We start from the raw sequence: 13,413 nt of genomic DNA, 5'->3' as shown, positions 1-13,413 counted from the left end.
CCAGTCATGTTTTTGAATGGCCGTGCACCATTCCCTCAGTTTGCCTTGAGACAGGAGAAATACGGTTTTCAATGTTGGACTTCCTGCTTTCAATGATGTAAAAATCGTCATTTTACATAATTGAAAGCAGGAAGTCCTATATCTTTGTTGAGTAGATGGAACTATAAACACTTTCCTAATTTTTCCAAGAGGGGGCGCTAGCGGTGGGGCTTCACTTGCAGAAACTAAAATATATAGCCGCCATCTTTTTTGGAAGCTATAGGCTCCCGGTCTGTGGAGAAAGCTGATAAGTAACTACGATTTAATATCAAATACTAATTCATTGAATGCTGATATTGAAACTGATATGGCAAATGCACGTATTGTGCGTTGAAAAACTTCCGCCTGCTAAAAGCAAGTGTAAACCAAATTGCGGTTAACTGCGTCTATTAGAAAAACGTTTCTGAATCAGTATTCAGAGTATGCCTATGTTTTCTTTATTGTTCTAGGTCAAGAGCAACCTAACTTTCGTTTGCCTTTCTAATATCGTATTGTCTCTTTCACAACATAGCCTACATTCCCAATCTGTTAGACAAAGTATTAAGTCATAGCCCTAGTCTACATGCAGTAAATAGTTCAAGTATTTTTTTTTTTAATGGATTAGTGGAACTACTAGGCCTACTCTGTCTGTCGCTGCGCGTTGAAATCTTTGTATCATGTATGATCGCTAAACTTCGATTATTTTTAATGTTGCGATTTTCAACTGCAACCGCTTGTGGTTCAGCTCTGCACACGCAGTGTTGTGGAGGGGGCGGGGACGGGCGGTGATGAAGGCTGTTAACTTAGGGGGGAATTCTCCCCTTCACGCGTAAGCTTTTATTTACGCGTTTCTGTTGCGCGTCTCTCTGTTAAGCGGATTCTCCCATCTCCGCTTCTGTCACACCCACACCGCGCAAATTCGACATCAAGGCGGGCTTATGAAAGAGGCGTGATTTATTTTAAAAAAGAACCAGACTGATCCACCACCTCCTTAATTGAGGTTGATATGAAAACGTGGAACGTGGACTTTCTCAATGACCTTCTGAATGCCATTTAAATCCAGAAAGAACACCAACCAGTCTTCGATTTTGAAAAAGTATGCAAGGTGAACTGAATAAAGAACTGCCTACAGTAAAATGGTGTGTCATCACATAGCTTAACAAATAAATTACTTCACGAAATTTCACTTTTGCTTTTGTAACGGGTGCTAGCTGGTTAGCTATGCTGTAGTACGTTAGTAAACCTCACTCCCCGACGCTTCAAGAGCGCTGCTGGCATGAAAGCTAGTAGCCTGGTCTTTTAGCTGGATTGTTAGCGCGCTCGACTCCCTATCCGAGGTGCTGCTGTCTCGCGGGTTCGAGTCCGGGCGTGTGCAGGGCTGGACCGCGGTGGTTCCACACAACGCAGGTTACATTGGTGCCGTGACCCGGATCGGGAGTGAGGTTTAGGGGGGTGAGTGTAACGGGTGCTAGTTGGTTAGCTATGCTGTGGTACGTTAGTAAACCTCACTCCCCGACACTTCAAGAGCGCTGCTGGCATGAAAGCTAGTAGCCTGGACCGCGGTGGTTCCACACAACGCAGGTTACACTTTGACGTTTGTTTATAAAGAGTCAAGACGTGCTTGAGGTGTGTAGATTTGTAATTCAAACACTCACGGTTGACTACAATGTTTCGCTGGCAGCTGCCTCGCATAATATCAATTTATCTATATGCTAACTGTGCGTTCACACCAAGACCGTCAAAAGCGGCAAGAGCGCCGGAAATCATTCATTTTCTATGAAGAGTCGGCGTTACCGGCGTCAAAAGCGTTCCGGGCGTGAGCATGGCTTCATGAGCTTCACGGGCGTCAAAACAAAGTTGAGCCTCAGTTAACTTCATGGTAATTAGCTGTGACACGGTTCGGCGTCAACCAATTAGAATGTCAAACTCGCAGGATTGCTGCTTGTGGTTGGTTCGAATGTTTCACGTCTTGGCTTTGAAGCTTTCAGCGCTGAACTGAGTTGAGCGTCGGGCTATGAGCTTCACCAGCGATTTTGACTCTTTTGACGGTTTCGGTGTGAATGCACAGTAAGAAATATGTAGACTGACATCTGCAGCTTCGAACACAGTAGACCCCACTGGCATAACGAGTTCAATCTCCATAGAGAGAATAAACTATGCTGCTCCACTAGTGCAGACGTCTGTGCAAATGTATGGAAGACTTCTGTGAAATGGGGAAGAAATGGACAGATTCTAACAAAGTATGCTATGGGATTATGACTTCTCGTCAAGTTAAAGCTGAAGATGCATAATCGGTAAGCTCCAATACTGAAAGTGGGTGATAATAACGGGATTTTCGCTATTTAACATTGTAGCCTATGAAGCCAGTGAAGGTGATGGCGCGAAATATGCCACCGTGTGACACTGTAATGCGGAAAACATGAAGCTGTATCAGCTTATAAGCAACACATTTGATACTGTAATGTCAATTTGTAAATTCTGTGTTGCCTACATGTATTTAGAATTAGGCCTTCTGCCGACATGAGCAATATGCTGTTTCACCTTGTAGTGGGGCTCGACCTTATTCCAGCCCTCCAGAGTGCGTAAGCTGGAAAAGTGCTTAAGCCATGGCAGAATGCGCGCAAGAGTTGTATATAAGAAACGCCCAGATTTTGGAGTTGCTCCACCCAAAACGCGCAACTCTCTCTACCACGCGTAAATGGCCGATTTAAGTGGATGGCAGAATTCACTTAGAGGGAAATGCACGCAGTTGCACGTTTTTTTGGACTTACGCACCCTTACGCGCATGGGAGAATTCCCCCCTTCATGAAGTGACAGCTTATTAAATTCCACGCAATACTGTAGCCTGTACTTATTTTCTATGAAGGTTTCAACTTTGAGAGTGTTTAATCAAGAGAAAATGTGAGCAAATGTTAATACCTGCCTGAGAAAAGTGTATAAAGTTTGTAGTGAGGGGTTTTACAGCCTTAAAACATCTATAATAATTGTAAAAAAATAAAGCTGCTACTTCGCGGATTTCACTTACACAGGTTATTTTTGGAACGTAACCCCCGTGATAATTGAGGGATCACTGTATTTATCTTTCCTTGAAGCCTAGATGGACTAAACATATGTGTCTGAAATGATTATCAATTATTTATTTATATTGATTTGTATTCATTTGCATACAATTTTCATATTTCATACACTCATTTTGAGTGTAAAATCCATGCTGCATGTTTTGAAAAAAAAGTGATTATGTAGAAACTTTTACTGTATAGGCTATCTGTTGGCTAAATAATTCCAAATTTGACGGCAATTGGAACTCTCAAAAACAAACCAACATACTCCTAACCATTGCCTTTGTATTCCTGTGTAAATTATAAAAATATAGTACTATATTACAGTTCACAATTTTACAACACAATCAATATTAAATCTTAAATTTGAGTCAGTGGCATAAAAACGCAGCAAAAGGGTTCCTATTCCTGGATACAGTACCTCCCAAATTGAGATACACTTTAGAAAGAGTGCATATTATTTTTACCTTTGACCTCCTTTTTAAGCACATCACACTATTTTTTGATATTATATACAGTACCCTCCAGAATTATTGGCACCCTTGGTAAAAGTTGACTAAAAATAGGTATAAAAAATAATCTTTAGGTGATTTATTGTACTCCCACAATGAAAACAATGAGGAAAAATATACCCTGCAAGGCAAGCAAATTTATTCTGAGAAAAAGGAAAATCTCATAAAGAAATAATTATTTTTAACAAAAACAGCTTGCTCACAATTATTGGCACCCCTGAAACATATTATGTACAACATTTAACAGGAACATTTTCCTATGTAAATGCAACATTTTAAAGTAAATCAGAGTGTCTGTGAACTTTCAGAAGTAGTTCATGACGTTCTTTTTCACTATGGTATGAAAATGAAGTCACTCAGAGGCTAAATCCTCTAGTCATTTTTCAACATTGGAGAGACAAGAGAATACACTAAATTGAAATAAAAAGAAATTGTGTTGACATTTGTAAGTAATGTCTATGGAAACTAGGTATTTTGTTGAAAATGCCTATATTTTCAGTTAAAATGATGACTAAAAGGTTCTAATCATCTGGAAATGTGGCAAACATGCTTGGACAAAGACCCATGGCTATTTTGCTCCCACGCACAGTATAGAGGATGGTATGATAGGCAAAAAAATCCTTAAGAACCACTGTTGAGAGTTACAGACAAAGCTATCATCTTGGGGTCACCAAGTCCCCCCCAAAAATCTTCAAAAGTGACCTCACTGCTAATAGATTATTTAGACAGCATGTCAGGTTAAAGCTAGTAGAGTCATTTAATGAACAATGTAAATGGCAGGAGTTACTGAATGGTACCATGACATGTCTGGGAGTGTGGTCTATTGTCAGATGAAAATAAAATTATGCTCTTTTGCTAAAAACACTTAAGGTGTCTTTGGCGTACATAGAAGAATGACTATACTAAAAAGAACCCCATGCCTAATCAGAATTATGGTGGAGGGGCTGTGCTATTGTGGGGCTGTTTTAATTCCCAAAGGCCTTGGGAACCTAATTAAGGTGCATGGCATCATGAACACCAAGAAAAACCTGAACATTTTCAAAGGAAATCAAACAATCTCTGCCAAGGCCCTAAAAGTTGGTCATGATTGGATCATTCATCAGGTCAATGAACCAAAACAAATGCACAGATCAAAACAAATATGGTTTACTGAACACAAAAGCTTCAGACATTGCCATAGCAGTCCCCTGATCTAAACTCCATAGAAAAACAGTGGGATGAGTCAACGAGAAGAATGCACAAGTGTGGACCTAGCAATCTGGACAATCTGGGGAGGTTTTGTAAAGATGAATGGTCTTAAATCCCTTACTTTGTATTCTCAATCTTAATGGGGTGTCAGAGAAGAATATTATATGCTGTTTTATTGACAAAGGGAGGTTTAAGAAGGTATTACAAGTAGGGGTGCCAATAATTGTGAGTGACGTGTTTTTATTAAAAACATTTATTTCTTTATGAGATTTTCCTTTTTCTCAGAATAAATTTGCTTCCCTTGCAGGGTGTATTTTTCCTCGTTGTTTTCATTGTGGGAGTACAATAAATCACCTAAAGATTATTTTTTAGACCTATTTTTAGTCAACTTTTACCAAGGGTGCCAATAATTCTGGAGGGTACTGTATGTCTCAGAGACATTTTAAGATTTGTGAAGAATATTGGAAGTGTTTGCAATGTACAGGCATTTGCATAATCAGTACGTAGGTAATGATACTTGCATTGGCAGATTGGAAAGTAACACACATTAAATCAGGAAATGTATATCTATACTGTATTTTAAGTGGACAGCAGCATCTGTTAATTGAATGTGTAAAAGTGAATCCATTGATGGCTTCTACTGCTAGACTGTTAAATAACTAATGCCTACTGTTATTTCTGCCTCCAAGGTGCTTTCTCCTAGAAGACCTTTGACCATCTCCTCTGTGACGAGGAACTTCTTGGGCAATTCTAAGCAGCGTTGGATCATCATGGGGTTGAGACCATTCAGGAACTGGTAGCCAAAGAAGTCGTCCTTTGCCCAGTGCTTCTGTACATATTCTGTAAAGGATGGCAATCAGGAAGTCAGAACAACATATGATCTTTTATACAGGTCAGAAACGTGTGTTTTTACTACAGAAATTCTGTACAGCTCATTGAAGCTCTTTTTAAAGATGAGTACCCAAGGTTGTATTTTTGACTCCGCAAAAGATTACTTTCATGTCCTCCAAGCTTCTCCACGAAGCTCTGGAATTAGCATATCCTGTTAGCTTCAGAATAGCTAACCTAAACACAAAGAATTGGTAGACAGTCCATTACTAAGAATTAAGGTGAAAATAAGTTGAAAAAAGGTAAATATTTTATTTGTGTGCCGAGACCTTCTCCATAGCATAGAAGTGCAATTATAGCACAGTAGTTGCTTGATTATATTTTACTTATGTACTTACTGCTTTGCTGCTGTGTAGAGAAACTCAACTTCCTTTGTGAACGAGAACTGGAGTTCAGCAGGCAGAGACATGGAAGATTCATAGTTGATAATGTGGGGTATGCCCTCAGCGTACACACGCCACCTGTGGGAGGAATATCCAGACATTCATAATCAATTTGACTGATTTTAAAGGCAGCCTTAACAAGATTTGCTCTGGGGGTCCCCTTCTGGTTGAGAAGTGCAATACTAAACAAACAATACAGCCGCAAGCGGGGATGGCGGGCCCGAGCACCTGCAGTGCGGACCTGTGACATTTCGGAATCTAACAAAACAACTTGTGTGTGTTGGTGGGCATGTGCATGAGCAACACACATGCCCACCAAATTTGGTTCATTTTCGTGAATGTATGTGTCAAACTCAACAAACTATGCACTAGGTGGCGCTATAGAATCCCTAAGCTACACCCTAGGCCTGAGCTCTGTCTCTGACTAGCGATAGCAATAACAGGTGGCGCTTTAGAGTCCCTGAGCCACACGCTAGGCCAAACCTCTATCTCTGAGTATCAAGTGCAATTCAACATATGGCTGCTAAAATACAAGACTTTTAGAGCATGCCAAGTTGGTGAAAAAAGGCCGTGGGACTGGTAAGACGGAAAAAACTATAACAATAATAATAATAATAATCTGAGCAAAGAGAATAGAGCCTTGCACCTACGGTGCAGCCGCTGCAGTTTGAACTTCGTACATCAAAGTGTTGCTGAGATATGAGCTCAATTCCTGTATCACAGTGTAATGCCAATTTCCTAGTGCGTCATCACAATCAGTTAACAAGTCCCCAAACCAAGTTTGGACTACATACATCAAAGCATTGCTGAGATACAAGCTCACTTCCTGTTCAAAGTCAAATTTGATTGGCTGTATTGAGTCAACGCTTATGAATATCGAAACGTCAACTGGTATTTTTTGTCAGTCTTAAGCATACCTTACACTGACAAGATTTAGGAAAGATTCTTGAAAGATTGTAGTCTTTGAACTAATGCCCATCATTCAAGCATTTTAAGCTTTCAAAAGACTACAATCTTTCAAGAATCTTTCCAAAATCTTGTCAGTGTAAGGTAGGCTTTAGTCTGAAGATCATTTGTACCAAGTTTAGCGAAAAATAACTCGGATATAATATAGAGGGAATGTTCCGACAACAGTCTGTAGAAGAAAATCTTTGGGGGTCACAAACCAAAATGCAGCCTGTCGATTTTCTAGCTGTCTCCGCCTTTGTCTTATGGCTACTTTGTTGGTGTCCTGGAACACAAGCAAAGCTAAAACAGAAGTGATAAACACCATTAATTAACAATCTGAATATGTTCATGGTAATGCAGCCTGAAGTAAGACTGTGCAACATTTTAGGCATGTTTTTGAGAACAACTACTTTTGGAAACATCCTCAAAAGAATACTTTAGCAATAATCAGATTGTGTGTGTGTATTTGTGTGTATGCACGTTTGTGAGTGTGTTGGTGTGTGCAGTACATTTCTGCTCCTAGTGCCTACCTTTGGCAGGTCTTAAAAAAACCTTCTCTTTAGAGGACACCCAGCGGTAGCATGGAAACAAAATCTCATCACCTTTAGGTGTTGTAATCACAATCTTATCGCAAAACCACTGGTTGTCAACCTTCCAAAATGTCTCAGAGTGGATTTTGAGAAGTATGAGCTCCCCCAGGTCCTCTTCCACCCGTATATCAAATGTTCGTTCCTGTAAAGACATATAAAAAGTAATTTTAAGATTGTAAGGCACTATTTGGCTATGTGGCATAAGTGACCCTGCCAGGCAAAACCAGTCACTTTGGTAAAAAAAAAAAAAAAAAAAGAGTTATTGTGCTCACATGAACAGCCATAAACTAAGCTTTTTAACAATATGTATATCGAGGGTGTAGCAAAAAACTATCGCTAAGATAACCGCATTCAAAGTTGAGATGGTTCTCCCGTCACGACATGCCAGGAGAAAATCACCTTTTTAACACTAGAAGCGCCAAGCGCCGGTCATTTGACCGCTGAGACGTATTACTAGAAGCGCCATGGTGGTTTGACCTAGATATACCTAGAACGGTTACATGCTGCCACTCAGACATGCCACCACTACGACATGCTTCCATTTAGACATGCCTCTATTTCGACATGCTGCTATTTAGACATGCTGCCAATCCGACACATTTTAGTACCCCCATTCCGACAATTTACAAATCCTATTTTTTTCCAAGACAATTTAACGGACCCTATGAGCCCGACGGACGCAAAGTGCGTCAAAAAACACACCCATTTTTCTCTGTACATTGCTCCGCGATTATTAGTCATAGCGAGATGAGACCTATATTGCATGAAAGAGCAGAACCGTAACGAGACTAGACAGTGTCTGTACGATCAAGTATGAAAATAAAATAAAATCATGAATTTAAATCAAAGTATAGGCCTATCATATTTACAGTCTATATTGCTCCACGCAGCCACTGCTCTCGCTTGGATTACTCCGGGACCAGGCATCGCAAGCAACAGACACGCATATCAAATGAAAGAGGAGAAACAGAGCTTTCCATTGATACCAAACACATCGATCCTTTTGTGTTAGAAAAACAGACGAAGTGACAAACAAATAAGAATGTCATATAGCTTCGGCTACCGCTACTTTCGTTTGATTTAGGCTACTCGTGAAACCATGGTAAAAAATATATGGCTTGCATGTCAGATAAAAGAGGAGAGCTAGAGCTATCCACAGATGCCAAATACAACCTTCTAGGTCATAAAACAGACGAAGTGACAGGAAAATAATAACTGTAACATTAATAGCCTATTAATTACCTCATGTCGGAATGGCACGTTGTTTGAAAAAAAAAGTTAAATACCGCCACTGCGACCATGAAAAAAAAATATGTCGGAGTGGTGGGACTTTTTCCCATAAGGAGACATGCCTCCACTACGACAATTGGACGTCAATGTCGGAGTGCTGGTATGTCGGAATGAACGGCGGATACCACCTAGAACTGCCGGGCTGCGGTAATCTTTTCACTCGATTAAATTCCAGGACCCTACGTTCACGACTTTTCCTAAATACGCGTGTTTTATCACCCAGTATTTTTACATGATCAAAAGCACACCGGTACAAGCTAGTTTAGAGCTATTTTGCTCTTCTTAAGGCTGGCTTACATTGCACGATTTTGGTCTGTTTTAGCAGTCGGCGACTAAATTTCCAAATTCCGTCGGAGTCAGTCTTTTTCTAGTTTTGCCGTTACGACAATATCAAACATGTTTGATATTATCGAAAGTCTTTTCAGTCGTGGCTCATTCAAATAGTGACGTGAACATTAAAAACCAATAGTGACCTCGCTCGAACACGAAACAGGAAGGGGCAAAATAGGCGACAGCTGTAGCCTATATGATTATTTGTCATTTCATTTCTTATAATTTATTAGTCGGCTATTCTACGTCACAGAACAACTCTATATCTGTTAGTGATGTCACACATCAAACAATGCTGCAGAAACGCTGCATATGAGTAGTTTATCGTATATGAGTTCGTGTTGATATGTAGTGCACAATGGAAATAATTTGAAGGAATCTTGTAGCAGTCTTGTAAACAGTGACCCACAGTCTTTGCAAAATCCTAATCTGAGACTGGCATGTGACTAGACTGTGACTAGAAACTGGATGAATTGTCTTTAGATGTGAGAGGGTCTGAGACTGTAGTCTTTCAAAAATCTTTTCCAAATCTTTGCAAAGTCTGTCAATGTAAGGTAGGCTTTATGTGACAATACTACTATAGTCTCGTTCCACCATGTTTTTTTCAGACTGCTCTTCTCTTTTCTCACAGCAGATGTCGCAAGGGAGTTTCCTGTCAGTCAGGCATGAGAATAATATTTTACCATAAACATATAGTTTATATATGTGCAATATGTATTATATATGTGATTTATTTTAATGCATATTTTTCATTTGCATGGCATAGTCTATGGAGGCGATTTACAGTGGTAAAATGCAAGTTTGTTTTGAAAACGTTGCGACGTTGTAGGCAGGCCCAAGTGTGTAAAAATTATTTTCAGCTGAAATTCGTCGTAGCCTATTTACATTAGTTTCGGCCAAATCATTCATCTGCGCTCAACTAACAAAGGACATTGGCAAGCGATTCTTATGAATTATTTAATTTTCCAGATGAAACTCGTCGAATTTAAATACGTTTCGGCCAAATCATTCATCTGTGGGCAAACTGTTCTCATGCATTTATTTGGGCTTAGGCCTACTTAGTATGCCTATACGTACATTCATAGTTGTATATCTTTTAAGTTGCATATCTTCTATATTTCTAAATGTAGGCTATAGGCTAAGCATTTTCTTACATATTTGCTGGACTGACTGAGTTACGTCTCGTCAGAGACCTATTTATAATACATTTATATGTAAACTACTGTGAAACGTCAAGTGGCGCAACCAGGGCCGGTTCTTCCTACAGGCCACCAAGGCGACCGCCTAGGGCGCCAATTGGTTGGAGGGCGCCCTAAAGCATCTTTCTTTCTTTTAACAACATTGATGAAAAAAATAAGAAACGCTGGAAACAGAAAATCATTACAAAGTAGCCTGCAAAGCGGAGCTAGCGTCTTCAATTGTAACAAAAGTGTGGTCTCATTAATTATAGCCCAATAACTAAACCCATGTAGAAAGACGCGTCCGGCGTATGATTTCGACAGGCTAATGTGTGTGTGAGCGTGTGTCAGTTATCGTAACAGTCTGCGTAATCTTTGCAACGTTACATTGGTAAACATTGTTGCAATGTCATAATTATCTGCCTCGTTTTAACGTTTAGCTATATGTTACTACAATGCTGAAGAGAAAGTCATTGTAGGTCCGGTTCCAATAAACGAAACGTATCTAATAGGAGTCCTATGGCTGAAGCGTGTTCTTATAAAAAGTATTGTCTTCCAGTTAATGTTCTTGAATGTTTATTGTAACAAACAGCACAGTTCATACTCATACAATTGACACGACCAACACGGGCAGAAAAACCGTGGAACTCCTAACATCTCATGCCTTGCATCATATTCAAAAACGTCTTAAAGTGACATGCACCTGATTAAATAACATATGTCACCTAGGGCCTACAGTGTAATCACATTAGCTAAAGTTACACCAAATGATATCCTGACATCAAATAAAATTAGAAAACATCAGAATTCTTTAGCATATTACATTTCAAATGAATTATTCCAAATCTTCAGAGGCCTACGGTTACAGTCATCATTCTAAATAACCTATGGCTGTGAGTTTTAATTGTTTTCATGCATGTCTGGAAAACAGGTGAGGAATGTTTTGGAGACATACATGTGTTTTAGGCATAGTGCTGGCCCTAATCTCTGACTGAAAGTGCGCAGAATTTATGCATTTACATAACAGTATTTAATACATTTTCTAGGGGGTAAAACCCCCGAACCCCCGATACAGGGCTGGCCCTGGGCGCAACGGTAGCTAACGGCTACTGTTTACCATTAACGAAAAAAAAAAATTGCCAGCCAATAATTTTCTAGGCCAAATTGAGCCGCCATCTGACAAACTTTGGCTAAGCCGGTTAGACTTTTTGCATCTAAAAATAATTATATCATAGAGACACACGCGAACGATAGCCTAGAAACTAGGCCTACATGAGATTTTCCCACTGGATTCACCACATCAGTATTGTGCTCGTTGCTACGATACACAGGACTCACAGTGAGTTGACGACCAATTAAAAGTGCACGTTCTCCGCGATGAGATGACATGGGGGAAAGAAGCAAACAAGGTAGCCTAATTTTGATCTCACTTTACATATAGCCTACTTTCCTAATTCCTACGTAGGGCTACTCAGACTTTTGTTTAATCTTCAGGGCCCGGTTGCACAAACACCAAAACCAAAGATTGATGATATGAACCAAATATTCTGGAACAGACAGATTTACAGCATTGAACGCGATATTAGGCTACTGCGACTTCCACCGTTTCCAGAGATTGCTGCGCTGTTCACAACGCATGCAGTCTACATTGAAGTGAAATGTGCAGAACTTTGTCCAAAATAAAACAATAACATTGTATGTTGAGATCTAGTACAACATCTGTAGACATGAAGTGGCAACTTAAGCCATTATCAGCCATGAAAATTAACTTTGGCGGCTGCAGCATTTAGTTTTTGGCTGAGCCGGCTAGCCAGCCAATAACTTCATCAGCCAGCCGTTATTCTCAAAGCAAATGGCTTTGGGGTCTATACATACAGCGCCCTCCATAATTATTGGCACTCCTGGTTAAGATGTGTTCTTTAGCTTCTAATAAATTATTTTTTTCCCCAAATAATATAGGAAATCCACAATGTACACAATGCAGCACTGCCAATTCAGGCGCATAAGCCTTACTTCTCTCATTTTCATGCAAATGTATTTAGTGCTTTTTTAAGAAATGGACAATGGTCGTGACATGTATAATTTTTTATCTCCCCTTTCAGTTCACCAACACATACTGGCAACCATACAGTGAAGCTGTTTCTATAAATTGAGTGTACTTACTGATCCAACATGAAAGCCAGAGTGAAAGGTCTTGTCTAGGCATTTTTCATTACTCTCATCCTCGGGACCTTGTAATTGGATGGAGATATAGTTTGTTGTGCCAGCATGAAGCCAATCTCCTGTCTTTACAAACACTGTGTAGTGCACCATGGTTATTCTGAAAAGTAATGGAAATGATTAATGAAGTAAAGGTTGCTGTCAAATAAAATAATGGTAATTTGATTGCTGCTGAAAGGGTATATACTAATGCTTACCAAAGTAGTCTGAACAGCAGTGTCAGCAGGACTACAGCTTTCTCACAAAACAGCACTCTAAGACAAATTTCTGCAAAGAGGGGATGTGTGGCCTCCTTTTAAAGCACAGGTACACCTGCACACAAGAGCACACCTACAGGGAAACTGCCTAAAGGGTAACGTGATATTTCCCCTTGGTTCTTCCTTGGAACTGAGGGCCAGAGGTAACGTGATATTTCCCCTTGGTTCTTCCTTGGAACTGAGGGCCAGAGGTAAGATTTCACGTAAGATTTCAGAAACACTTACTTGTTTTATTCACAACATGCACGGTACAAGGTACAGTATGTACAAACAGACTGCACTCGAGTAAAACCGCAGACTGCCTGTTGCAGGAGCTGATAATTAAATAATAATAGGCTAAACATAATAAAATGTAATGTTCGCCTATCCAATACTATGTGTATTTAAATGTTGTATTACCATCACATAATTGAGGAAATAATCTAATGAAACGATTTTCAAACCCTCACCCCCATTGCACTGAAATGGAAGTACCAGTGTGTACCTAAGTCGGTACAAATGCTTGTCGCTGGGGCAGTACCCTTTTGAAGAACAATAATGCACCCCTGAATG

The 13,413-nt window shown here is 39.9% G+C and overlaps 1 protein-coding gene across 1 annotated transcript in view; it reads right to left on the bottom strand.

Moving 5' to 3' along the window:
- Positions 1-12,697, bottom strand: part of LOC134068630 (hydroperoxide isomerase ALOXE3-like) — an 87,523-nt gene extending 74,826 nt beyond the window's left edge. The window contains exons 1-6 of the mRNA XM_062524316.1: positions 12,548-12,697; positions 7,527-7,728; positions 7,215-7,296; positions 6,004-6,126; positions 5,739-5,842; positions 5,448-5,617 (exon numbers count right to left, since the gene is read on the bottom strand). Coding sequence (XP_062380300.1) covers positions 5,448-5,617; positions 5,739-5,842; positions 6,004-6,126; positions 7,215-7,296; positions 7,527-7,728; positions 12,548-12,697 — 831 coding nt within the window. The remainder of the gene's footprint in view (positions 1-5,447; positions 5,618-5,738; positions 5,843-6,003; positions 6,127-7,214; positions 7,297-7,526; positions 7,729-12,547) is intronic.
- Positions 12,698-13,413: the final 716 nt, after the last annotated feature.

The sequence above is a fragment of the Sardina pilchardus genome, chromosome 21 (assembly GCF_963854185.1).
Source record: "Sardina pilchardus chromosome 21, fSarPil1.1, whole genome shotgun sequence".
Classification (NCBI taxonomy): Eukaryota; Metazoa; Chordata; class Actinopteri; order Clupeiformes; family Clupeidae; genus Sardina; species Sardina pilchardus.
This window is presented reverse-complemented; position numbering and strand designations above follow the sequence as displayed.